General features: G+C 39.2%; 1 protein-coding gene across 1 annotated transcript in view; it reads right to left on the bottom strand.

Annotated features, from left to right (window-relative positions):
• Positions 1–4,419: 4,419 nt before the first annotated feature.
• Positions 4,420–27,807, bottom strand: part of ACAD11 (acyl-CoA dehydrogenase family member 11) — a 103,659-nt gene continuing 80,271 nt past the window's right edge. Inside the window, exons 14-20 of the mRNA XM_025374793.1 lie at positions 25,946–26,012; positions 25,251–25,336; positions 23,449–23,520; positions 22,264–22,418; positions 7,031–7,147; positions 5,742–5,851; positions 4,420–4,995 (exon numbers count right to left, since the gene is read on the bottom strand). Coding sequence (XP_025230578.1) covers positions 4,881–4,995; positions 5,742–5,851; positions 7,031–7,147; positions 22,264–22,418; positions 23,449–23,520; positions 25,251–25,336; positions 25,946–26,012 — 722 coding nt within the window. The 3' untranslated portion in view covers positions 4,420–4,880. The remainder of the gene's footprint in view (positions 4,996–5,741; positions 5,852–7,030; positions 7,148–22,263; positions 22,419–23,448; positions 23,521–25,250; positions 25,337–25,945; positions 26,013–27,807) is intronic.

Here is a 27,807-nt window from a genome sequence, read left to right as displayed (position 1 = left end):
TGACTTAATCAAGCTTTGTCAGGAAGTGAGGCTCTCCCCTGACCAGCGATTCACTAGAATCCCAGGTGAACCTTGTTATTACTAAAGTAATCGTCACCAGGGCTGGGGCTGAGGCAGCTGTAGCTATAGCAAGCTGCTCAGGTGATTCTGATGTTCAGCCAGGGTAAGAATCACTGCTTTAAGTTGTTTTTTTGAGATGGAGTCTAGCTCTGTTGCCCAGGCTAGAGTGCAGTGGCGCAATCTCTGCTCACTGCAGCCTCCGCCTCCTGGGTTCAAGTGATTCTCCTGCCTCAATCTCCCGAGTAGCTGAGACTACAGGTGCCCACCACTACACTCGGCTAATTTTTGTATTTTTAGTAGAGACGGGGATTTTGCCATGTTGGCCAGGCTGGTCTCAAACTCCTGACCTCAGGTGATCTGCCTGCTTTGGCCCCCCAAAGTGCTGGGATTACAGGCATGAGCCACTGCGCCTGGCCCTAAGTTTTAAATGTCTGCATGGCAAGTGAGAGAACATGAGCCTATGCTACTACACTTCTCACATAGAGTGAATCAAACATCCTGCGTTCCCTGCACTTCTGCAGCTGGCATGCATTCACGCATTCAAAAAATGTTTATTGAGGACGTATCGTGAATGCTCCAGGCATCGCTCCAGCTTCTAGGGATGTGGCAGTGAGCAAAACAGACAAGAACCCTTCTCTGCTAAAACATACTTTCTAGTAGGGGGAGAAAAATACATAGTATGTCATACGATGAAAAGTTTTAAGAAAACCAAAGCAGGGAAAAACAGTGTGTGTGTGTGTGTGTGTGTGTGTGTTGGGAGGGTATAGAAACTTAGATGGAGTGGTTACAGAAGGAATCCCTAGAAGGTTACATTTGCAGGAAGGGAGGAAGCCTTGAGGACATGCAGTGGGGGGAGAGTTTTCTAGGCAAACAGAAAGGCAAGTGCAAAGACCCTGAAGTAGGAATATATCTGGGATACTGAAGGAACAGCAGAAGGCCAATGTGTCTGGCATGGAGAGAGTAAGAAAACAGAGCAGTAGAAACTGAAGTCAGAGAGGTGGTGGAGGGAGGGGGTGTCTGCACTCACTTAAAAAATAAACAAAAGGCTCCTCATCGAGGTGATTAGCCGTCAGACGAAGGAAGACTGGGGAAAATACCTTCTGGAGATCCTATCCATGCAACTGCTCTCCATTTGACCTGTACTTATTTAGGGCGTCCTAAGAGGGAGGCGCCTCTCCAGGATAAATTGTTACGCTTTACTTCGTCACATAATTTGGGGGTGAAGGTAAGGCAGAAAGAAGCCCTTGTTTCACAGAGCTTACGGTAACCACACTCTCACGCTAGAATGCACATGAGTTTTCTTCACAACAAACTCATAATCACCACAATGAGAAAGAGGTGCTGAAAAGAAAAATATCATGGCAGGATCATAAATCCTAAATGCTCTTTGTCTGTCTTGAATTAAGGGAGGACACTTCCTAGAATCCTGCTTATTTGGAAAATTGGAAAATTCCAACAATCACCAGAAGTGGTTTTGTTTCTTTTAGGCATCCTGACTGCCCTCTGTACCTAGAGCTGATCACAGCCCTCCAGTTGATTAGATTAGATTAGATATCATGAGAAAAAAACGAAATGCATATTTCCCTGAATTGTTAAATACTCATTAAACACCTATTCCATCAACTGACTTGCCCAGACTACTGTGCGCCCCCACTGCCAGGACACTGATGTCCTTTCCCAGGCTTAGGTTTTCTCCAGCTACCCATAACCCCTTCTCAGTCTGTTGCCCAGCCTCTGTGTTGACTGGCTGGGGCTCAGGCTCTGGCTCTGTTCTGTCGACAGACCTATACATGAATGCTTTGCTCACTCACCACTTGCTGTGCTGCAAACCAGAGGGCATCCATGGAAACTCATTCATTCATTCACACTCTTTTTGAGTGGTTACTGGATGTAAGGCATGGTTCTAGGGACCAAGGAGACACCAGTACACACACAAAAAAGTGAGAGAAGTGAATAGAGGAGGGGAAAAATGGACCTTGCACTTGAGTGAGAAGACCACAAATAAACATTAAATATGTCAGGTGGTAAGTGCTGTGGAAAAACAAAGCCAGATAAGCAGGTGGAGAATAACAAGGCATGTGGTGCTAATTTCTCTTTTTCTTTTTCTTTTTGAGATGGAGTCTTGCTCTGTCACCCATGCTGAAGTGCAGTGGTGCAATCTCAGCTCACTGCAACCTCCACCTCCTGGGTTCAAGCGGTTCTCCTGCCTCACCTCCTGAGCAGTTAGGACTACAGGCCCCACCACCATGCCCAGCTAATTTTTGTATTTTTAGTAGAGACGGTGTTTCACCATGTTGACCAGTCTGATCTCGAACTCCTAACCTCAGGTGATCCGCCCGCCTGGGCCTCCAAAAGTGTGGGATTACAAGCGTGAGCCACCACGCCCAGCCATGGTGCTAGTTTCAAGCAATGGTCAAGAAAGGACATTTTAATAATGTGCCTTTTGACTTAGACATCTGGAAAACCTCAGCGTAGATCCTTTCAGGCAGAGAAAACAGTCCGAACCACGGCCCAGAGGCCTGGCTGTGCTCGCATGTTGGAAAGGCGGCCAGAAGGCTGTGCTGGAGCAAGTGAGCCAAGGCGATGAGATCAGAGAGGTGTCAGAGGATGAGATCAGATGGAACCTCGTCAGCCAAAGCAAGGACTCTGCATTTATTCTAGGTGAGATGGAAGCCACTGCAGCATTTCAGAAGGTCATCCTGGCTGCTGTGAGAATAGATTAGAACTCCAGTTAAGAGACTACTGGAGTGATCCAGGCAAAAGAAATAGTGGAGAAAGATATGTGACAGACAAACACCAGCCTGTCAACAGGAGCCTCCCCGCCCCTTTCCTCTGCTTCTTGGAGAGGGACCATCTACTGAAAGGGAAAGGGAGGAGCCAAGCGGGGCTGCCTGGCTTGACTGAAATAAGACATTTTTCATAGCAGACATTTGCAAAAATACATTGCACTTTATATCCTTTATTTAAGAACTTGACGAATTTAAAGCCCTTAGAAAGCCTAAGTAAAAAATGCCTGCCCCGGCACTGTTGTAGCTTCATTTAAGATCAAGGAGAAAAGCAGTTTTGGGCAAGCCCTGCAAAGTGTATCCATTCAAGTGTCTAAAGTGCTTTTCACCTACTTTATTTCTCTTGGACAAAATGTGGGCACGCCCATGACACCTAAGTGAGCCACAGTTGTATGGAAACAGCTGGGGTGATGAGGACCCACCCTGAAGAAGCTCTTACCAATAACCACAGGCTGATGAGGAAATCAGTCCTCCATAATCTGCTGAACTTTCTGTTGCGTGTTCTTAGAGTAACAAGGTCAATTACCAGAGACCTTTAACTAGCCCCTCCCCCGGACAATCACAATCCTAAATGTTTGCTGGAGAAAGACCATGACCTTTTCATGTGGCGCCCCATGGTGTCTTCCCTGTCCGGCAGTCTCAAGGCCCCTCATCGAGGCTCTGTCGCTGACCACTTGGCAATCTTGGAGGGGTCTTCATGGTAGAGCCCTGACTGGTGAGCTCTCTCATCCCTGCTCCCTCCCTGCCATCTCATTATTAGAAAGGGCAGTTTCTTGCTTTAAAACCATGTGGTTTCAAACACATGGCAAACCTGGCAGACTGTCCCAGATGAAGGGCTGCCTAGTGACTCCCAGTGACAGACATAGCCCTAGAAATGGTCACAATGCTGAGGAGTTTACCTTTAGTCCATTCTCCCACCAGGACTGGGGCCCTGATCCTGATATTGATCTTTTCACTTTATCCTTTGGAGACTTTTTTCCTTTTCAAAACAATCCTTGGTGTTCTTTTTAACATAATTTTATCTGACTCAATTCAGGGAAGGGAGAGAGGTAAGTACAGATCACATGGAGTGACTTGCCTTAGGGAGGGCCAGATACATGACAATAGATTAACTAAAACAAATCAGCAACCAATCCAGCCAGCTTTCCTCAGACAGAGAAACACATTACAAAACTGTAAGGACCAGATATAGCCTTTAATTCCTAATGTTCAAAAACAATCCTGCCTTCTAAATCACAACTTTTAAAATTAATCATAAGGCTAAATAGTTCGAGTTGTAAGATCTGTCCACTTCAAATAAGGATACCTTTTATAAAGTACTTTATTGTGGTTTCACAGATTTCAAGGTGCTTCTACATGGCTTCAGGGACTCTCACAACAAACCCTCAGTGGGTCAGGGTCTTCTAAGATTAAAATATTAACACCAATGCATGCAAAGTAAAGTGAGGTACAGTGAGGTTAAGGCAAAGTGGAAATGTTAAAGAGGCCCACAACACACAAGGGATCAGAGCCCAGGCCAAATTCTTGCTCCCCACCTCCACCCCACCCCAAGAAGAAATTTATTTTTTATTTGTTTTTATTTTTAGAAAGAGTCTCACTCGGTCACCCAAGCTGGAGGCCATGTCATGATCACAGCTCCTGTAACCTCAAACTGCTAGACTCAAGCAATCTTCCTGCCTCAGCCTCCCAAGTAGCTAGGACTACAAGCATGTGCCACCACACTTGGCTCATTTAAAAATTTTTTTGTAGAGATGGGGGTCTCACTGTGTTGCCCAGGCTGCTCCCAAACTCCTGGCCTCAAGAAGGCACTAGATTGAATGACAACAGCTGCAGCATTTCTTATTGAACTCAACCCTGTGTGACCCTTGAAATTATAAAACCCACTGATCAAAATAGATGCTATAATCTTTACCACAAGTGAATAATTAACCCTGTGCTCAAACTGCTGCAAAAATATGAGATTCAAATGTTGGAGCCAGTGAAGTTTGTATGAAGGAGAGTTTCTGCCGGTGGGATGTGGCAGTGCCATTCTCCTTACATCTTGGCTGTCAGCTTTTTGGCTTGGTCCTGCAGCTCCATTGTTGCGATTGCTGAAAGGTGAACTTCGTCAGGTCCATCTGCTAAACGCAAACTTCGGGTTACAGCATACCTGAAAAAGCAAAAGAACCAGGGATCACAGGGAGTTATGGAAGAGGAACATGATATTTTGACGTCAGTCACTCTGATTGTAAAACAAGACTATATTAGTTCTTAAATCCCACCAAGGTCACGGTAAGAAAAAGAGTACCAGGAAAATAAGCTAAAGGGCTTCTGCAATGCCATCTTAAAGTTCCCAACCTCGGAAAGTTAAATGGCAAAGTACAGTGGAGTTAATCTCATTCCTGGTTTCCTATAGTTTACTAGATGTTGCTAGAACTTAGAGCAGGCAGTGAATGGTATGATACTATATATTTAGTTCTTTCTTAAGGGTAAAAATAGATGAAGGATGAGACTCTACGTCCAGTATGATAGAGAAGGAGACGCTGTAATTATGTGTGGAGATAGACAGATGGGGAATGGAGAATGTTCCTACCTCCCAGTAATCAGGATCTAGATGTTAGATAGTCATGACATGTACCGCTATAAATTCAGCGAAACCCCATGCTGTGTCTATGGCCCAGGAATCCTCAGTGGGTCACCTCAGTGTAAAAATTAACATACTTGAATGAAACGATTATTGTAATAATAAGAGCAACTATTTCTTGGTGTTGAGCTCTATATTAAAGTATGTATATCACTTCATTTAGCCTTCAATTACACTGAAACTAAATGTAAGCAATTCATGTCAAGGCATCTATAGATTTTTTACCTCCGTGCCTATCAAATGTAGACGATTCTTAAATGACATCTACTCACATGTTGGCCAGAGGGTAATCCTGGGAAACACCAGCACCTCCGCACACCTGGATGGCCCAGTCAACGATTTTGCAGACAGCCCGTGGGGCAGCCACTTTGATCATTGCAATCTACATAAGCAAGATATGAAAAGAATGCTTTTTTCTTAGACTATACACAATGTGGCAAAACTGGGAAATGAAACAAGGGAACTTTCCCACACCCACGTCACCACTCAAACAGGATCTTTAACAAAAGCCAACAAAGAGATCCTGCTGCAATGCAGTTAATGGCCGTATTTCAGTCAATACAGACCCTCTGGAAAGAGACACCTCTTCCAAATCACATTTTATCCATTTATTTCTAACTTGCCTTGTTTCCAAAAGGATTTCAGGCAGCTGATAAATCACACTCATTACCTTAGGGATCATAAAAATAGTCCAAGGGCCTTTGTGCCTCTAATCAGTTTTCTTTTAGCAGTTTCATGAGCTTTTAGAATTAAATGATTATGTCTTTATTTCATATAAGCCAGAAATATAAGAAAGCAGAGGATGAGAAGTCTCTTCCATGAAACATTTACCATGTAGCAGTATCATGCTGTGCATTTTTTTGTTTTGTTATTTGAGACAGGCTCTCACTCTGTCACCCAGAATAGAGTGGAGTGGCTATTCACAGGCATGATCATAGCTCACTACTCATGCCTCAGAATCCTGGGCTCAAGCTATCCTCCTGCCTCAGCCTCCCTGGGACTACAGGCACAAGTTACCATGTCGGCTAATTTTTTTTCTTTTTTTTTTAAGAGACAGGGTCTCACTATATTGCCCAGGCTGGTCTCAAATCCCTGGCCTCAAACAATTTTCCCACCTCCACCTCCCAAGTAGCTGGGATTACAGGCGAGAGCCACTGTGGGTGGCTGCTGCACGTTCTATGTATATTATCTTGGTTACTCTTCACAAGAACCCTAGGCCTTAGGCAGAAAGGTTAAGTACTTTGCCTGTGATCACAAGGCTAGCAGAAAGTGGCAGAGTGGGTGTAGTTCCAGGGCTGTGTAAAACTTATGACTTCCCCCACTCTTTGTTGCTGTATCTTAAGAATGCTGAAGATATTCTCCCTCCCGAAAATCATTCCCTAAAGCACTTGCTAGGAGACTAGCAAGTGACAGGCATTTATAATTTATAACCCACAATCACATGGGGGCTTCCAATATTCTGAGTGCCATCGAGATGCCATGAAAACTGAAATGTCCAACAGATGGAGAGAACTGGAGAAGGCTCAGCAGCTGGTGGTCCGAGGGGAGAAGGTAGCCTCACCTCCTTCTTAGCGCCAGCACTGCCCAGAGTGTCCATGCTGTGAGCGGCTTTCAGAGTCAGCAAGCGGATCTTCTCAATGGTAATGCGGCTTTCAGCAATCCGGTGAGCCACAACCTCCTATAGGGGAGCAAAAGGCAGCAAAATGAAGGAGGAGCTAAGCTGTAACAGTCTTATAGTTTGGTGAAAACACTCTCTAGGCCAGAGATTGTTCACAAGCTTTACTCTAAGTATTTTTAAATGGAAGAGTTAATTCATTTGATACACACCAGCCTAACCACATACTTGTGGAATGCTACAGTTAAAATTGAAATATTTCAGAAAGACATTTTATTTTCCCAGAAAAATCATTTATTTTGGATGTCTTAATGTCTAAGGTAGAGATGGCTGACCTAAGCCACTGCCTTACTGCGAAACCACTCAAAGGCCTGCTAATTGCCTGCTGTCATGGAAACCTGGCTAAATGTATGGTAGTGAAGCTGCTTATAGGTAAACTAGAAAATTCTCAGGATAATTTCAGTGTGGGGACAGTTCAGCAGCAATCTGCTGTGCTGTTACTGTAATTTATTTATTTAAAATGACCTTTCATTTGGTGGACAGTTGAATGATAATACATGTATAGACTGGAATAACCACAGTCAAGAACACAGAATAGTTCCATCTCCCACAGAACTCCCTGGTGCTGCCCCTTTTTAGTCACAGCCTCCTCCCACTCCTAACCTCTGGCAACCATGAATAGGTTCTCCATCACTATAGTTTTGCCTTTTCCAGAATGTCATGTAAATAGAATCAGGTAGCATGTGTTGTTTTGAGACTAACTTCTTTCATTCAGTTTAATGCCTTTGAGCTTCATCTAAATTGTTCTGTGTATTGACTGTTCATTCCTTCTTATTGCCGAGTAGTATCTGAGTAGTATTCCATTGTAAGTATGTACCAGTTTGTTTATCTATTTGCCTGTTGAAGGACATTTCGGTTGCTGCCAATTTTTAAATTTTATTTATTTATTCTTTGAGACAGACTCTGGCTCTGTCACCCAGGTTGGAGTGCAGTGGCGCAATCTCGGATCGCTGCAATCTCCGCCTCCTGGGTTCAAGCAATTCTCCTGCCTCAGCCTCTGAGTAGCTGGGACTACAGGCACCCGTCACCATGCCTGGCTAATTTTTGTATTTTTAGTAGAGGCAGGGTTTCGCCATATTGGCCAGGCTGGTCTCGAACTCCTGACCTTGTGATCTGCCCACCTCGACCTCCCCAAGTGGTGGGATCACAGGCGTGAGCCATTGCGAGATTATTCATAGAGCTTCTGTGCATTTGTATATGGGTTTTTGTGTGGACATGTTTTCATTTTTAAAGCAGATAGCAGGAGTAGAATTGTTGGGTCAGTGGTAAATATTTATTAAGAAACTGACAATTTTCTAGAGTGGTTGTACATTTTGCATTCCTACTAGCAGTGTATGAGAGTTCCAGTTGCTCTGCAAACTATCAGCACTTAGTATCATATTTTATTTTAGTCATTTTAACATGTGCAGAGATATCACGGTTTTAATTTGCATTTCTGTAATGGCTATTGCTGTTGATCCCCTTCAATGTACTGATTTGCCATCTCTATACCTCTTTGGTGACATGTCTGTTAAAGTGTTTTGTTCATTTTTTAATTGGGTTGTTTTCTTACTATTTGATTTAGAGAGTCCTTTATATATCCAGGACACTAGTTATTTGCCATATGAGCAATTTGTCAATTCTTTCTTTTATGGGTCTTGCTTTTGGTGCATGTTTAGGAACATTTTACCTAATCCCAGAAAATGATTTTTCCACTATGTTTTCTTCTAAAAGTTTACAGTTTTACCTTTTACATTTGGATCTATGATCCATTTCGAGTTAAAACTTTGTGTGAGGTGTGTGGTTTAGATCAAGGGTCACTCTTTTACCTATGTATGTCCAATTGCTGCAACACTATTTACTGTAAAGATGTAACTTTCTCCATTGAACTGCCTTTGCACCTATGTAGAAAATCAATTGGCCTATATTTCTATGAATCTATTTCTGGACTCTCTCTTATGCTCCAAAGATCTACATGTCTTTTGCTTACTGATTACTGTAGCTTAGAGTAAGTCTTAAGATTGGGTAGTGTGATTCATCGAGCTTTCTTCTTTTTCAAATTATTTTGGCTACTTTAGTTTTTTTTGTATTTCCATATAAATTTTGGGATCAGCCTGTCTTTATTTATAAAACCATCCTTTTGGGATTGTGATTGGAACTGCCTTAAGTCTGCAGATCCGTTTGAGGATGATTAACATCTTTCATCTGTTAAGTCTTCTAATCTACATATTCACTTAGGTCTCCTTTGATTTATTTTATCGCTTTGAGTGCATGTGGATATTGCAGTGTTTTGATAGAGTAGTACTTAAAAAAAAAAACTATTGTAAATGGTATTTTAAAACTTCCAGTTCCCTGTTGTTCATTGCTTGTATATAAAACTAAAATTGTTATGTATTGACCTTGTATCCTGTAACTTTGCTAAACTCACTTATTAGTTCTGGGAGGGCTGTTTCATTTTGTTTGATGTGTTCCTTAGGATTTTGCATACATTCACATTGTCATCTACAAGCAGGCCCAGTTTTACTTCTCTTCCCCCCAACTACATGCTCTTTTTTTCTCTTGTTTTACTGCACTGGCTAGGAATTCCTCTATGATCATAAATTGGAATAGTGAAGGTGAACATTCTTGCCTCATTCCCAGTTTTGGGGGAAAAGCATTTAGTCTTTTATCATTATGATGTTAGATTTTTAAAAATACTCTCTATAAAGTTGAGTAAATTCCTTTGTATTCCCAGTTTGCTGGGAGTTCCTATCATAAACAGATGCTGAATTTTGTCAAATGCCAAAGCATCAATTGATATGATGATGTGATTTTTTAATGTTCATGCAGTTTTCACTGTTAGTTTGGCAGATTAAAATAATTTATTTTAAATTATCAAGTTATAGATATGAATCAGGCTTGCATTTCTGGGATAAACCCTACTTGACTATGCTGTATGATTATTTTTACACACTGCTAGACTTTATTTGGTAATACTTTGCTGGTGGTTTTTGCATCTATATTGGTCTATGATTTGTTCTTGTCTGGTTTTGGATTAGGATAATTCTGGCCTCATAAAATGAGCTGACGAGGGTTTCCTCCTTCTCTATTTCTGGAAGAGATATGTAAAACTGGTGTTATTTCTTCTCTAACTGTTTAGTAGAATTTACCAGTAATACCATCTGGGCCTGAAGATTTCTTTTTTTCAGGAGCTTTTTAACTTTGAATTCAACTTATAACAATAGTTGTAGAACTATTCAGGTTGTCTATTTCATCTTCAGTGAGTTTTGATAGTTTGTGGGGTTTGAGGAATTGTTCTACTTCATCTAAATTGTTAACTTTATGTGTTTTGTACACATACTAGAGCATGTGGGTCCCAAGTCCTAGATCTGGAATGGAGGAGACTCTGCTTCCGCCTTGGCTCCAGACCCCATTCTCCAATCCATGTTTTCCCAGAGAGCTCTGCATTGTGGCTTACACACAGCCTACACAGACTAAGAAAATCAGTATGTCTGATATCCTCTGCTTCTAACAAGGATGGAATTCATATATTTTTCCCTATTCCTTCTGTTAAGTACAACTAATAACCCTGGGCATTATCTATAAAACACACTTAAGAAGACTCTGAAAGGTAGAGAAAAAGTAGTCTTCAGGTCCAAAATAATAACCTAGTGGTGTGTTTCCTAGGTTTTCTTTTGCCTCATCTATCTCAGCTGCCGAGATTCTTCCCAGCAGCTGAAGAATCTAGTAACCTGGAAATGTCAGCGAGCACAGACCAAAACAAAACAAAAACATAACGCACCCCAACAAAAGCATCATCTCTCTAACCAAAGGATCAGCCAAGGGGCAGCCTAGCAAGCCAAAAATCTTTTACAGAATAACCACTTTACTGCAGCCAGGTACCACAGAAAAAACACTGGCCCCCACCCCTCCTCACACCAGCAAAGACAGGATGGGGAGCGTAGGCTTCCTCCCTGGTAAGCACTGTAATGAGGTGCCCCAACACCCCTGCCAGGAAGGTATCAGACAGTGCCAAGTAAAAACCTGAGGCTTTCCTCCCCACTGGCCAGTAATAAGTCCCCCCGACCCATCTTATGAAGTGTTAGTGCAGTCCCAATGGGATGCCTGGACTTTCATCCTGCCTGGCAGTATGAGGGCATCATCCTCTTCAGGTACTGATGGAAGCTGGGAGGGGAGCCTGGACTTCTCTCTCTGCCTAGCAGTAATGAGGTGATGCCACTCCTTTCTCTGACAGAACGTTGTCAAAGAAAGCCAATTAAAATAGAAGCTTTAAAAAGGTCCAGAGTCGCACAATATAAAACTGTTCAGGTTTCAATTTTAAAAATCATCCATAATACCAAAAACCTGGAACAATTTAAAATGAATTTTTAAAAAATCAAGAGACACAGTGATATAGTTTGGATGCTTGTCTCCTCCAAATCGCATATTGAAACATGAAGGTGGAACTTAGTGGGAGGGTCATGGGGGAATATCCCTCATAAATGGTTTGATGCCTTCTCTTCAGTAATGAGTTCACATAAGATCTGATTGTTTAAGAGAGTCTGGGATGTCCTCCCTTATCTCTCTTGTTCCCTCTCTTGTCACGTGATGTGCTGGCTCCCTCTTTACCTTCCACCATGATTGTAAGCTTCCTGAGGCCTGCCCAGAAATAGATACTGGCACTGGACTTGTACAGCCTGCAGAACCATGGGCCAAACGAAGCCTCTTTTCTTTATAAATTACCCAGTCTCAGGTATTCTTTTATAGCACTATAAAATGGACTAACACACCCAGATAACAGAGATGTTAGAATTTCTGACAAAATTTTAAAGCAGCCATGATAAAAATGCTTCAGTGGGCAGTTACAAACACAACTGAAGCAATTAAAAAAATGGAAAGCCTCAGCAAAGAAATAGAAGATGTAAAGAAGGCCGGGCGCGGTGGCTCAAGCCTGTAATCCCAGCACTTTGGGGGGCCGAGACGGGCGGATCACGAGGTCAGGAGATCGAGACCATCCTGGCTAACCCGGTGAAACCCCGTCTCTACTAAAAAATACAAAAAACTAGCTGGGCGAGGTGGTGGGCGCCTGTAGTCCCAGCTACTCGGGAGGCTGAGGCAGGAGAATGGCGTAAACCCGGGAGGCGGAGCTTGCAGTGAGCTGAGATCCGGCCACTGCACTCTAGCCTGGGCGACAGAGCGAGACTCCGTCTCAAAAAAAAAAAAAAAAAAAAAAAAGAAGATTAAAGAAGAACCAAATGGGTATGTTATAAGTAAAAAACATAACAGTTCAAATAAAAAGCTCAGTGGATGGGTTCCACAGCAGAATAGAGGGGACAGAGGGAAAAAATCAGTGAACTGGAAGATAGGACAACAGAAACAGCCCAACCTAAACCACAGAGAGAAAACAAACTGGAAAAGAAAAAAAAGAAAAACAGCATCATAGGAACATGTGGAATTATAACAAAAGATCTACCATTCACATCACCAGATTCCAGGAAGAGAAAGAGTAAGGCTGAAAAAGTACTTGAAGAAACAATGGCTGAAAACATCCCAAATCTGGCAAGAGACCTAAACCTGAAGATTCAAGAAACTGGGTGAATCCCAAGCAGCATAGATCCCAGAAATCCAAACCAACACACACCATAATTAAATTTCTGGAAAAATAGAGATAAAAACATCTTGAAAGCACCAGAGAAAAATGACATCTTATGTATAGCAGGGAGATATATATGTCAGAAGGAAGTAGCACAATATTTTTCTAGTGCTGAAAGAAAAGAAACTTATATCCAGTGGGGATATCTTTCAGGAAAAAAGAAGAAATAAGACACTCTTAGATGAAGCAAAACAGAAATTGTCACTTTTAGACTCTAAAAGAAAGGTTAAAGGAAGTTCTCTAAATGGAAAGGAAAAGATAAAAGAAGAAACCTTGGAAAATCGGGAAAGAAGAAAGAACACAATAAGCAAAAATATGGCTAATAAAATTCGTTTGCTTTCTTCTCTAAAATTTTCTAAAGTATATTTGATGGTGGAGGCAAAAATTATAACCCTGATGTTATTCTAAATGTATTTAGAGAAAATAATTAAGACAATTATATTGTTTATTTATTTAGAGACAGAGTCTCTATCTACCAGGCTGGAGTGCAGTGGGGTGATCTCAGCTCACTGCAACTTCTGCCTCCTGGGTTCAAGCGATTCTTGTGCTTCAGCCTCCTGAATAGCTGGGGTTACAGGCACACGCCACCACGCCCAGCTAAGTTTTGTTTTTAGTAGAGACAGGGTTTCGCCATGTTGGCCAGGCTGGTCTCAAACTCCTGACCTCATGTGATCCACCCGCTGTAGCCTCCCAAAGTGTGGGATTACAGGCGTGAACTACTGCGCCAGGCCCAAGACAATTGTATTATAAATGGGAGAGTAAAAGGAACTTAAAGGAAGGTAAAATGTCTATACTTGACTCAAATTGGTAAAATGATGACACCAATAGACTTTAATAAGATCTAGAGAGAAAGGTAACTAGATAGATAAATAAACAAGTATATGTGATACCTAGAACAACCACCAAAAGAGTTATACAAAAAGATACTCGAGAAATATTATAAATAAATCAAAATGAAGTTCTAAAAATGTTAAATTAACCCACAGGAATGCAGGAAAAGGAAAACAGAAAAGCAATAACCAGAGAGAACAAACAGAAAACGAAAATAAAATATCCGATTTAAGCCCTAACATATCAGTTATTATAAAGACAAAGATAAAGTGGATTAAAAATATGACCCAACTATATGTCATTTAGAAGAAATATACATCAAATATAATGATATAGGGCCAGGCGTGGTGGCATCCACAACAGGACATCTACAAAAATGCTATAGCTAACATTATACCTAATATTCCCCGAAGACAGAGAACAAGGTAAGAATGTCAGTTCTCACCTCTCTTATTCAACATAGTATTAGAAGTTCTAGCCAGTGCAGTAAGACAAAGGAAGGAGACAAAAAGCATGTATATCAGAAAAGAATAAAGAAAACTGTTCCTTATTTACAGACGACATGATTATCTATGTAAAATCCCAAGCAATCTACAAAAAACCCCTAGAACTAATAAGTGAGTTCAGCGAGGCCACAGGGTATGAGATAAACATACAACATGGTGAAACCCTGTCTCTACTAAAAATACAAAAAAATTAGCCAGGTGTGGTGGCAGGCACCTGAATCCTAGCTACTTGGGAGGCTGAGGCCAGAGAATCGCTTGAACCTGGGAGGCGGAGGCTGCAGTGAGCCGAGATCATCCCATTGCACTCCAGCCTGGGCAACAACAGTGAAACTTCAGCTCAAAAACAAAACAAAACAAAAAACTAAACTTCTATATACTAGTAATAGACCCTGAAGTTAAAAACACAATACTTATTATAATTGCTCAAAACTGAAATACGTATGTATAGGACTTGTAGGCTGAAAACTACACACAGATGAGACGATGTGTGTAGATGATGAAAGAAACCAAGGAAAAGGGAAGTAAACGGAGAGATATACCAGGTTCACAGAATAGAAAACTCTACATAGTAAAGATATCAATTTTTCTCAATGTTTGCAGTTATAGACAAGATTATTTTTAAATTATATGCAAAGGCAAAGGAACCAGAAGAGCTGAAACATTTTGAAAGAGAAGTCTAACCTGAGAGGAATCAGTCTAGCTTATTTGAAGATTAATTATGTAACCACAGTAATCAAGACTGTGTGGTGCTGGCAGAGAAACTGACGCATAGCTAATTAGGACAGAAGAGACAACCCACATATAAACCCACACAAATAATGTCTGACTGATTTTTGAGAAAAGCACGAAAACAGTTCAATGGAAGAAAGATAGCCTTTAAAAAAAATGTTGCTGAAGCAATTAGACATTCACAGGCAAAAAAAAAAAAAAAAAAAAAAAAAGAACCTTGACCTAAGTTTCATACAAAAATTAACTCAAAATGTAAGCAGACACAAATGTAAAATGTGAAACTTTCAGAGACATATTATAGGAGAAAATCTTCAGAATATAGGATTAGGCAGAGTTATTAGACTTGACACCAAAAGCATGACCCATAAAAGCAAACATTGACAAATTAGAGTTCATTAAAATTAAACACTTTTGTTCTGTGAACGACCTGGTTAAGAAGATGAAAAGACAAGATACAGAGTAGGAGAAAATATTTACAAACCACATATCTGACAGGATAGTATCGAGAATCTATAAAGAACTCTCAAAATTCAATAGTAAAAAAGGTGATCTAGGACATGGACACAGGACATGAACCAAAGAGGACATAAGATGGCAAATAAGTACATGAAAAGATGCTCAACATGATTCACCAACAGGGCAACTGAGATTAAAGCCACAATGGGTGGTTTTAAAACCACAAACCCATCAGAATGGCTAAAATTAAAAAGTAGTAACACCACCATATGCTGGAGGGGATGTGGAGAAACTGAATCACTCATACTCAGTTGGTGAGAATAAAAAATAGAAAGGTTTAGCAGTTTCCAAAAAAACTAAACATGCAACTACCACATGACACAGTAATTGCACTCGTGGGCATTTATCTCTGAGAAACGAAAACTTATATTTACACAAAAGCCTACACAAATGTTTACAGCAACTTTATTTGCAATAGCCCAGACCTGGAAACAACCCAGATGTCCCTCAACAGATAAACAGTTAAACAAACTGTAGTATATCCAGACTAAGGAATACTACTGAACAATAAAAATGAACCAACTACTGATAAACACAACGTAGATAAATCTCCAAGAAATTATGTTGAGTGAAAACAGCCAGTGTCAAATGTTTTCATACTGTATGATTCCATTCTTGGAATGACAAAATTGTAAAATGAAGAACAGATTAGTGGCTGCCAGGAGTTAATGAGAAGGCTGGGGTGGAAGCAAACTAAATGTGGCTATAAAAGGGCAACATGAAGGATCCTTGTAGTGAATGGAATGCTCTGTATTCTGACTATATTCATGACAACATCTTGGTCCTGATACTGTATTCTAGTTTTGCAAGATGTTACCATTGGGGAAACTGGGCAAAGGATTCAAGAGATCTGTATGTTCTTATACCTGTATGTGAAACTGTAATTATCTCAAAATGAAAAGTTGAATTTAAAAATGGTACTTGCTTCTTGTTTAGCTTAGAAAACATTCTCTGAGTTTTCCCAATTTGTCAGAACTTGTAAGAGAAGCAGGGCGGTAAGTGGAAAAACATTAAAATCAAGCCTCACCGTAAGTCCCACAGGCAACCAAACATTCAGAATTCCTCAATGAAACCCAGGGAGCATACAAAATGCATCCAGCGAGCTCTAATGAGTTTTTTGGTTTCCAGTTCTAAACACAGAACTGAGTTGGTCTGAGTGTCGCCGGTTATTGTTAAGCTAAACACAGAATTGGTTTCCAATTCTAAATACGGAATTGATGTTTACACTGAAGAAAAACGTTCATTAAGATGAGTTAAACCGCCGGGCGCGGTGGCTCAAGCCTGTAATCCCAGCACTTTGGGAGGCCGAGACGGGCGGATCACGAGGTCAGGAGATCGAGACCATCCTGGCTAACACGGTGAAACCCCGTCTCTACTAAAAAATACAAAAAACTAGCTGGGCGAGGTGGCGGGCGCCTGTAGTCCCAGCTACTCGGGAGGCTGAGGCAAGAGAATGGCGTAAACCCAGGAGGCGGAGCTTGCAGTGAGCTGAGATCTGGCCACTGCACTCCAGCCTGGGCGGCAGAGCGAGACTCTGTCTCAAAAAAAAAAAAAAGATGAGTTAAACCAGCAGACAATTACAGTGCTTTGATTCAAGCCATATTAACCTTCCATACCTGTGTTTTCCAGATTATATTTACCTTTTTTTTTTTTATGGTAATCATATATTTTTTATTTTTTATTTATTTCTAACTTTTCTTTTAAATTCAGGGATACACATGCAAGTTTGTTATATAGATAAACTCGTGTCACGGGGGTTTATTGTACAGATTATTTCGTCACTCAGGTATTAATCCTAGTACCCATTAGTTATTTTTCCCGACCCTTTCCCTCCTCCCACCCTCCACCCTCTGGTAGGCCACCATGTCTGTTATTTCCCTTTATGTGTCCATGTGTTCTCATCATTTAGCTCCCACTTATAAGTGACAAAACGTGGTATTTAGTTTTCTGTTCCTGCGTTAGTTTGCTAAGGATAATGACCTCCAGCTCTATCCATGTTCCCACAAAAGAAATCAACTTATTCTTTTTATGGCTGCATAATGTTCCATGGTATTTATATACCACATTTTCTTTATCCAGTCTATCATTGATGGGCATTTAGATTTATTCCATGTCTTCACTATTATGAATAATGCTGTACTGAACATATGCATGCATGTGTCTTTATAGTAGAACGCAGAACAACTTATATACCTTCATGTATATATCCAGTAATGTGATTGCTGGGTCAAATGGTATTTCTGTTTTGAGTTCTTTGAGGAATCCTCACACTGTTTTCCACAATGAACTCCTACCAAGAGTGTATAAGCCTTCCTTTTTCTCCACAACCTCACTAGCATCTGTTATTTTTTGACTTTTTAATAACAGCCATTCTGACTAGTGTTAGATAGTATCTCATTGTGGTTTTGATTTGCATTTCTCTAATGATCAGTGATTTTTAGCTTTTTATCATATGCTTGTTGGCCACATGTCTGTCTTCTTTTGAAAAGTGTCTGTTCATGTCTTTGGCCTACTTTTTTAAAAATTTGTTTAAGTTCCTTATACATGTTGGATGTTAGACTTTTGTCAGATGCAAATAGTTTGCTAAATTTTCTCCAATTCTGTAGGTTGTCTATTTACTCTGTTGATAGTTTCTTTTGCTGTGCAAAAGCTCGTTAGTTTAATTAGACTGCATTTGTCAATTTTTGCTTTTTTTGTAGGGCTTTTGGCGTCTTCATTATGAAATCTTTGCCCATTCCTATGTCCAGAATGGCATTGCCTAGGTTGTCTTCCAGGGTTTTTATAGTTTTGGGTTTTACATTTAAGTCTTTGATCCTCAACAAAATACTGGAAAACAGAATCCAGCAACACATCAAAAGGCTTATCCACCATGAATAAGTAGGCTTTATCCTTGGAATGCAAGGTTGGTTCAACATATGCAAATCAATAAATCTGATTCATCACATAGAACTAAAGACAAAAACCACATGATCATCTCAATAGATGCAGAAAAGACTTTCGATAAAATTCAACACCCCTGCTAAACTTTTCTATTAAAAACTCTCAATAAACTAGGTATTTGAGGAACATACCTCAAAATAATAAGAGTCATCTATGACAAAACCACGGCAAACATCATACTGAATGGGCAAACACTGGAAGTATTCCCCTTAAAAACTGGTACAAGACAAGGATGCCCTCTCTCACCACTCCTATTCAATACAGTATTGGAAGTCCTGGCCAGACCAATCAGGCAAGAGAAATAAATAAAGTGCATCAAAATAGGAAGACAGAAAGTCAAACTATCCCTGTTTGCAGAACACATGATTCTATATCTAGAAAACCCCACAGTCTCAGCCCAAAAGCTTCTTAAGCTGATAAACAACTTCAGCGAAGTCTCAGGATACAAAATCAACAAACAAAAATCACTAGCACTCCCCAAGAGCCAAATTGGGAATGCAATCCCACTCACAATTGACACAAAAAGAATAAAATACCTAGGAATAGAGCTAACCAGGGAGGTAAAAAATCTCTACAAGGAGAACTATGAAACAGTGCTCAAAGAAATCAGAGATGACATAAACAAATGGAAAAACATTCCATGCTCATGGATACGAAGAATCAATATCATTAAAATGACCATACTGCCTGGGGCAATTTATAGATTCACTGCTATTCCTATCAAGTTACCAATGACATTCTTCACAGAAGTAGGAAAAACTATTTTAAAATTTATATGGAACCAAGAAAGAGCCCAAATAGCCAAGGCAATCCTAAACAAAAAGAACAAAGTGGGAGCCATCATGCTACTTGACTTCAAACTATACTACAAGGCTACAGTAACCAAAACAGCATGGTACTGTTATAAAAACAGGTACATAGACCAATGTAACAACAGAGAGCCCAGAAATGGGGCCACATACCTACAACCATCTGATCATTGACAAAGGTGACAAGAACAAGCAACAGAGAAAGGACGCCCTTATTCAAAAAACGGTGCTGGGATAATTGGCTAGCCATATGCTGGAGATTGAAACTGGGCCCCTTCCTTACACCTTAGCCATTTTTTTCACATTTAATTGTCCTTTTATTGTCATTTCTTTTCTTCTTTTTTATTATTTTAAGTTCTGGGATACAAGTGTAAAACATGTAGGTTACATAGGTACGCAAGTGCCATGGTGGTTTGCTACATTTATCAACATGCCATCTAGGCTGTAAGCCTTGCATGCATTAGCTATTTGTCCTAATGCTCTCCCTCTCCTCGCCCCGACCCTCCAACTGGCCCCCGTGTGTGTTGTTCCCCTCCCCACGTCCATGTGTTCTTATTGTTCAACTCTCCACTGAAGAGTGAGAACATGCACACCTTAGCCATTTTTATGCTGGTCATGTTTGCCCTTCAACAGGGGATATTTGATTAGAGTTTCCCTAAAGCAGTGATGTTCAACATAATAGCCACTACCCATATGTGGCTAATGAGCATTTGAAATATACCTAGTCTGAACTGAGATGTACTATAAGTATAAAATATGCACCCCATATGGAAGAACAAATGTTAAAATATAAAGTATCTCATTAATAATTTTTATATTGATTTCATGTTGAAATAGTATTTTTGACATATTGGGTTAAATAAAATATATTACTAAAATTAATTCCATCTTTTTCTTTTTGCTTTTTAAAAATGTTGCTATTAGAACATTTAAAATTACATTTAAGGTTCACAGTATATTTCTTTTGGATGGCACTACCCTAGAGGTTGAAACATAGCTCTGAATTAATTTCAAACAAGTTGCTGGTGGTGAATAAATATTTTTTGATGGCTGTAAAACAGGGTAGTTATAACTTTTATAACTTCATGAGCAGACTTAAAAGACAGACATTTACTTCTCAGCTTTAGAATAAAGGAGGTATTCTCAGCAGGGTTTCTATAGACCCTAGATTTGCTGAAAAGTATTAAATGGGTAGAAACTAGGTGCTCCAGGGAAATGCCAAATATATTTCCTGAGACAGAACTGGGAAGGAGAATTTTTTGTTACAGCCTGGAGTAAATTAGAAGGCAGCTGGAAGGAGCCTTCAAATTCAAAGAAATGAAATGTTCCTTTCACAAATTAAAACAAAAAAGCTGGCCCAGATGTTTGCTTATGACATGCTCACACATCTTTTTGCTTCTGCCAGATCATGTTATTTGTGCCAGATGTGAGAAGTTTCCAGTGAAGACAGGCATATTTGTTAAAAAGCCAGGCTTGCTCTGTGTGAAGCATTAACTTTAAAAGGTGGAAGGGAAATTTTTTACTAGTGCAGTTTTAAAACACCACTCATGAAAGCAGCACTTGCGCAGAGTGCTTTTGTGCATTCGAGATGCTTGTCTGTCGACTTTACTGTGACCTCCCTTCACCCTGCTCCAGGGTTTGCACGCAAGCTTGACAAAAGGGTAAGAAGTAATGGTTCGTGCCCTGAGCACCTCTTCATCCTTTTTCAACAGCATCAGGGGCTATATCCATGGCCCCAGAAGGTCACAGTTTTTCACCTCCTCCCACAGTGCCCACCCAAAAGCTGAACCCTTGCCTTTGCTGTATATTAAAAGGGCTCCTGACAAATTATTCCCAGGTGTAGGGTCATAAAGCAGGCTGTAGTTTTTCAGTCAAAAACCTATACAAATAAATCATACACATGCTGAATAATACTTTACAAAAAGCAAACATAGATTATAAACATTTAAGGTAAAAAAATATACTGCAAATTTTATAGGATGGCCAAAAATGTACAAGGAGACCGACATACTAAAATATACATGTGCAGCAAACACAAATACAATTCCATCACCACAGATTTGACCTAACACTAACATGTTAGCAAAAATAAAGAGTGAACATTTAATAATAGTTCTTCTTGCCTTCTTAAAACTTAGAAGGGAGATGATTTGGATATCCTACTTCTCTGTAAAAGACTTTTCAAGGAAGTCTGAAATAATACCTTCTAATTCCTCTCAATACATATTTCCTAATTTTTTTTTCTTTTTCTGGAGACAGAGTCTCACTCTGTCGCCAGGCTGCAGTGCAGTGGCATGATCTTGGCTCACTGCAACCTCCATCTCCCGGGTTCAAGCAATACTCTTGCCTCAGCCTCCCGAGTAGCTGGGACTACAGGCGCATGCCACCATGCTCGGGTAATTTTTTTTTTTTTTTTTTTTTTTTTTGTATTTTAGTAGAGACGGGGTTTCACCACGTTGCCCAGGCTGGTCTCAAACTCCTGAGCTCAGACAATCCACCCACCTTGGCCTCCCAAAGTGCTGGGATTACAGGTGTGAGCCACTGCACCTGGCCATATTTCCTAATTTTTATTATATGGCCCACATGTAACTATGTTTACAGTGATTTGTAACAACAGACTCAGTAGTATATAATTTATAGATGAAAATTCAAAAAATCATGAATATCTCACAAAATGTTGGTCCCATTTCTACTTGTGTTTCTCCAGTGGCAGAACTCAAGTCCTCCTGAAGAAGCTGATTCCATTTTTATGTTTGTTAGCATGTTTCTCCTTTCCCTGAGTTTTGGGCTGTTTTCCTATATCTTTACACTTACGCGTCCTAATTCCTTCTAGGAAACCAAAGGACAATGCAAATCCTTCTTCCTTATGATGGCTCCTTCATGTCCACAGGGAGCTCTAATGTTCAGGTTCTCTAGAGAACAAGAATCTGAGAAAGTTGAAGGAACTGTCTACACTCTTGTGTGCAGAGGTGTTGAAGCATTTTAAGAACTACTTAATTTTTCACAAAGATAAATACCTCTCATCAGACTATATTTAAATACAGACATAAATACGCCTTATTGAAAAGGATCACGCTGTTCATGTAGAGAAAGTCTCTCCGTCACAAGTAATGTTTTTGTTCAATGTTAGTGTAGTGTACCAGGCTACAATAAATTCAAATAAGTAATCATCCTTACATGTGCATACAACTTCTTCTTGAAGGCTACCCTTTGTGTTGCTCGCTCACACATGATCTGCAAAGCACGTTCCGCCAAACCTACTGTTCTCATACAGTGGTGGATTCTGCCAGGTCCAAGGCGGCCTTGGGAAATTTCAAATCCCCTACCTTCACCTGGGAAGAAAGCGGAAATAAAGCGGGAATGTGAAAATGGCCTAGCCCATTCCTTTTGTTATTTATACAAATCCTGGGAAAGTGATGAGCTGCCTTTAATAAAAATGGCTTTCTGGTGAAAAAAAGTCAGTTCTATAATAAGGTTCACTATGAATTCATGGGAATTTTGATTTCTATGTTTTTGAAACCACCACCATTAAACATTTCAAATTTAAGAACTGTCTCTTAAGTATATACTATGCATAAGCTATTTTATTAGTGCTGCAATAGATACAAATTTGGAATAACACATAGTCCCTATACTAGGAGTTTAGAATCCAGAAGAGCGGGCAAGGGTAAGGGATATAGAGAGACACAAAGAAAGGCAAAGGAGGAAGAGATTTTCTGTTCATCGTTATAACCTTAGGGCCTGGCAGGTATCAGGGGCTTGGTGAATGGATGGGATGAACACAAAAACATTCCTGGAAGAGGTAGTATTCTAGATGTTCTTTGAAAGGGATATAGGATACTAATAAGCAAGAGGATGGCATATAGTGTTTGAAGTTATTTATGCTTCTAACTTATATCTAAGACTTGAATTCATAAAGTACTGAGGTTTCCTTAAAACAAATAGAGGCCTACAGATCATGTTCTAGGAGAAAGTGTGTTGCTCTGAATTGTATAATTTTCATATGAAGTTATCTTTTCAATTGACGTGATATACAAAACCACATCCAGCACTTAAATAAAACCTCACCATTCCATGTAAGAAAATCCACCAAATAGAAAACTTTCCCTTGACAAATGGAGTAAACAAGAAGGGAAAGTATTAGGTTGGTGCAAAAGTAATTGTTGTGGCTTTTGCCAAAAACCACAATTACCTTGGTGCAAAAGTTATTGTGGTTTTTGAACTGCAATTACTTTTGCACCAACCTAATATCTAAATCAAGGTAGACTCCAGGTCTAAATCTGGAAAGACTTATCTTTTCCAGATTTAGAGCTGAAAATACTAATATACAATACTGAAGAATCATTTCCAAATTCAACTCACCTAGTATTAGATTTGTGGCAGGAACTCGCACTTGATTAAAATGGATCTCAAAATGTCCTCCATGAAAATTATCTATAAAATAGAAAATAAAATTTTAAAGCGAAAGCAGTTGACTAGAGAAGAGTCACATATACTTAATCTGCTGAAATACAATTACTTGAAGAAAATAGGATTTCAAAGATCCATATGGCATGAACATTCCAAAGTAAGCCTCAGCCCTGAACCCCCAGGACCCAGCAGCCCACAAAACTCATCAACTGTTCAAGAAGAGAAACTCTTTGATCCAAATGTTTTCTAATTCATTCTCTGAAGTACAATTTCAGAGAGCTAGGAAAAAGGAAGACTAGGTTCCATAGCTACAGCCAGAGTATTTTGTTTGTTTTATTATTGCTGCTTCTTTGAAATATTTTACATATGGGGTTCCAAAATATTTGCATGGAAAAAAGTTTCAATGTTTCAAAAATTAAAAATGAGCAACGTAATCCAAGTTTCTAATTTTATCATTGTGGAAACCAACGCCTAAAGATGAGAAGGATCTGCTTGAGGGGAAAGAGCAGGCTTGGCATTAGTGATGATACAGAAAATGGACAGGTTTACTCCCAGTCTACACTTGTTCCACTGTGTGTTCGTCTCTTGAAAACACTGGCATTTGAATCACTGAGGCCAGGAACATGTTCACATTTTATCTTTGCATTACCCCTTCTCCCCGCCAAGTTCTAGAGATAATGTCATGTTAACGCTACTCCCTTTTCCTGTCAGAAGAGACAATAATCAGCCTTCTCCTCACTATTTCTTTTGGCCTTGGACACAGGGAGTTGGAGAGGTGCTAGTAAAATTTTCATACTGAATATTCAAATGTAGCCTCTGCAATGGAAACTATCTGCAGTTCAACGATATTATAAATTCATTTTTGGTATCTTTGAGGCTGTTTCTCTGCAACCCAACAATTTCCTACATGCAATTTTCTCCAGCAAGCTTGCTCATCCCATCTTGCCACCTATGCTTACCCTGTGGTACACCCTACAGCTGCATCTTACTGATAAGTGATTCTATAAAACTACAAGTCTTATATCTGCTGCTTGAACATATTCATTAGTCATATTCAATGATAAAAAGAAAGCCAGGGGCCGGGCCCAGTGGCTCATGCCTGTAATCCCAGCACTTTGGGAGGCTGAGGAGGGTGGATTACCTGCGGTCAGGAATTCGAGACCAGCCCGGCCAACATGGTGAAACCCCATCTCTACTAAAAATACAAAAATTAGCTGGATGTGGTGGCTAAGCAAATACTTGCTAAGAGAGTGATCTTAGCAAATATTTATTGGACACAATGAACACGTGCCACGGTAGATGGCAGGAAACAAATGGATCTTTGCTTCTTAGAAATCCCACCCAAGGGCAGAGGAAGGAAGAGTTTTGCACTCAAGTCAAAAACTAATTGCTTTTTAGCAGTTCTTGTAAGTTGATTAAGAGGGCTAAAATTGGAGACAAAAATAATTTTATTGTGGATTATCTGTGCATTAACCCATTTTTATGAATGACAGAGAGAAGACTGGTAGAGTTGCTCTTCCTTAAATAGAATCTGCCCTTTCCCAAAAAGTAAACAAAATGAGGTAGAATGCTATACTATTTCTTTTTATTGGCTCTACTCTGAACTCCACCAGCAATTTTATTAAGACAGTTGTCAGAGACAAAGGAATATCTAAGAATCTATCTCATGCATTAAAATACTATTGCCTTCAATGTTACTGCATGTTCTAGCTTTCCTGCTTGCTAATGCATGGTCATATTTATCGAATACCTACCTATGTAGCCAAAAACTGACAAAGGCCTTATTATTTCTACTCCAGGTGTGTTCATGGGAACAAGAATCATGCTGTGCTGTTTGTGTCTAGTCAAAAGAAAAATCATGTTAGAAAAAGTTTGCAAAGGAGAAAAACAAAACCGATAATAAGCAGAGTCACAACTGTCTTTCTGATGTTTTCATGTAATCATGCAAGCAGTGATGACTGGAATGGGAACTGTGTAAAAGACGTACACCAACATAGTCTGATGCAGGCTGTGATCTGAAACCAAAACAATGATTTGAAAATAAATGAGTTGTTTGATTGAGGCTTCTCACTGCTCAACAATGGTAACTGGAAACTTATATAATTAAACATTTCAAGACTATTGCCTTTGATCTAAACATTTAATCACTTCATTACACAGGTCTGAAAACATTTAGGTCTGATAATTTAATCCAAACAGCTTTGATAATTTAGCAACACTTTCTAATACTGAAAATTCCACAGTGAAGAATGTTCAGCAATACTCCCTAAAATGTTTTCCAAATACACCTGTTAGAAAATACTTGTGAAATACAAATATATGACATTTACTCTCATATTTTATATTATGATTTGTGAGTCCAAACAGTGAATTTTAAGTTAATATCATAGATAGGAGGAAATATTGACTCATTCCTACACAAGTTTCTCAATCAGAATTGTTTAATTACCTGGAGACAGAAGTATTTTGAGTTCTTCCCAAAACAATTGCGATTTTGCACTTGGGATTCCCAGCTCCTAAAACCAAGGGGAACACAAGCAGATTATAAAAGGAAATTTCTAGTTTGACATTTCACCTTGAAGGTTCTAATCCTTCCCACTTTACCTATGGCAGAAAACAAATAGGGAGAACATTCTTGATTCATTAAGATAATAATTCTTTTGTAACGCTACATATCATCCAAGAAAAATGATTAGGCAAGGACAAGAATGGACTCCATCCATGAAAGCTGCTACACAAAAATAACCAGAAGTGAAAGCAGCATGAAAAAGTTGACACCTCTCCCATTTACACCATTTCAGACATCAGCATGCTAAAAAGGCTGAGAAATTTTATATGTCTAATATAATATTTTATATGTCAACATATATGAGGCTGTGATCCTACTTCCAATAAGCCTGGTTCTCATTTATTAATTTCTTAAGGGTCAAATTTTAAAAATATTTTTTCATTTTAATGCAAAATTTTATTTTATCACAGTTCAGGGGTCTGTGGCAATTGCCTACAAGGGTCTTTTTGCAAAAAATACTTTTCATGTTTACTAGTAAGTCTAAGCATCTAGTCCCTTGGGGAAACTACCATTTAACTAGATTTTCAGCTACAAGGCCACACAGAACTGGATCAGATTAAGTTAAACACATCTGTACAAAGTCTCAAACAAATGATCGGATTCTTTTTTCTCATTATAAAAAGAGTTTTGAGGAGACCTGAAATCATATAAAGATTTAATGAGAAATGGTAGGAATTATGTCAAATAGTTGAATAATATTATAAAATTCCAGGAGTTAAAAGGATAAACTCCGTGGAACATATTAAAGGACACTGCAGGGATATAATCAGTGAAATTCAGACTGTGGGAAATTTATAAGACAACTAATCCAATTTCTTCAACAATTAAATTGCAATAAAAAGAAAAAAGAGAGAGCAGTAGCTTGTAAGAACAAAAGAGAGAGACTTAAAAGGCCTATCAACCAACAGCAATTTTTAGACCTTACTTAGATCCTAATTCAGTCAAACAAAATACAAAGTATTAATGGTAATTATTAAGCAATTAGAAATGTGAATAGTTATTGGATAGGTAATGATATTAAGTAATTTTAGGTGTGCTAATGGTATTGTGGTTATATTTTTTAAAAAGCCCTTACAGAGATATATACTAAAATATTTGTGAAGGAAATTATGTGATGTCTGAGATTTATTTCAAAATATTATGGGGAGAAGATGGGGAGAAGTTAATAAGAGATAAAACCTCACCAAGCTACCCTTTCTTTTCTCTTAAGTGTGAATAGAAAACAAAGAATCTGTAATATATAAAAAGAACCTGCAATATTAAAGAGAATGGCCAAAAATGTAAGAGACTCTTAGAGCCAAAACATGAAGTCTAACATCAGAGTAAAAGGAGTCAAATAAAGGGAAAACAGAGAAGAACAAAGGAAATAATTTATTGAAGAAATGTGTAGAAGAAAATTTTCTAGAAAGGAAGAAAAACATCTTCAGATTGAAAAAGCCATTGACTATCAAGAAGAATCTATTAAATGCTTGTAACATTTCAAAACGATGAAGGGGAAATCTTAAAAGGTTTCAGAGAGAATAAAACAAGCCAACTAAAAGGAATGAGGATTAGTCTGGCATCAGACTTCTCAACAGCCACAAGGGATGCCAGATGAAAATGAATAGTTCAACTTAGAATTCTATACTTGTCCAAACTATCAGTTTATGTAATGGCAGAATAAATATATATTCAGATATGTAAGGTCTCAGAGAATTTAACTATTTTTCTCAAAAAAATTAAGAATATACTCGAGCAAAATA

The sequence above is a fragment of the Theropithecus gelada genome, chromosome 2 (assembly GCF_003255815.1).
Source record: "Theropithecus gelada isolate Dixy chromosome 2, Tgel_1.0, whole genome shotgun sequence".
NCBI classification, from domain to species: Eukaryota; Metazoa; Chordata; class Mammalia; order Primates; family Cercopithecidae; genus Theropithecus; species Theropithecus gelada.
The sequence above is the reverse complement of the archived record's forward strand: the minus strand, read 5'-3'. Positions and strand labels throughout refer to the sequence as shown.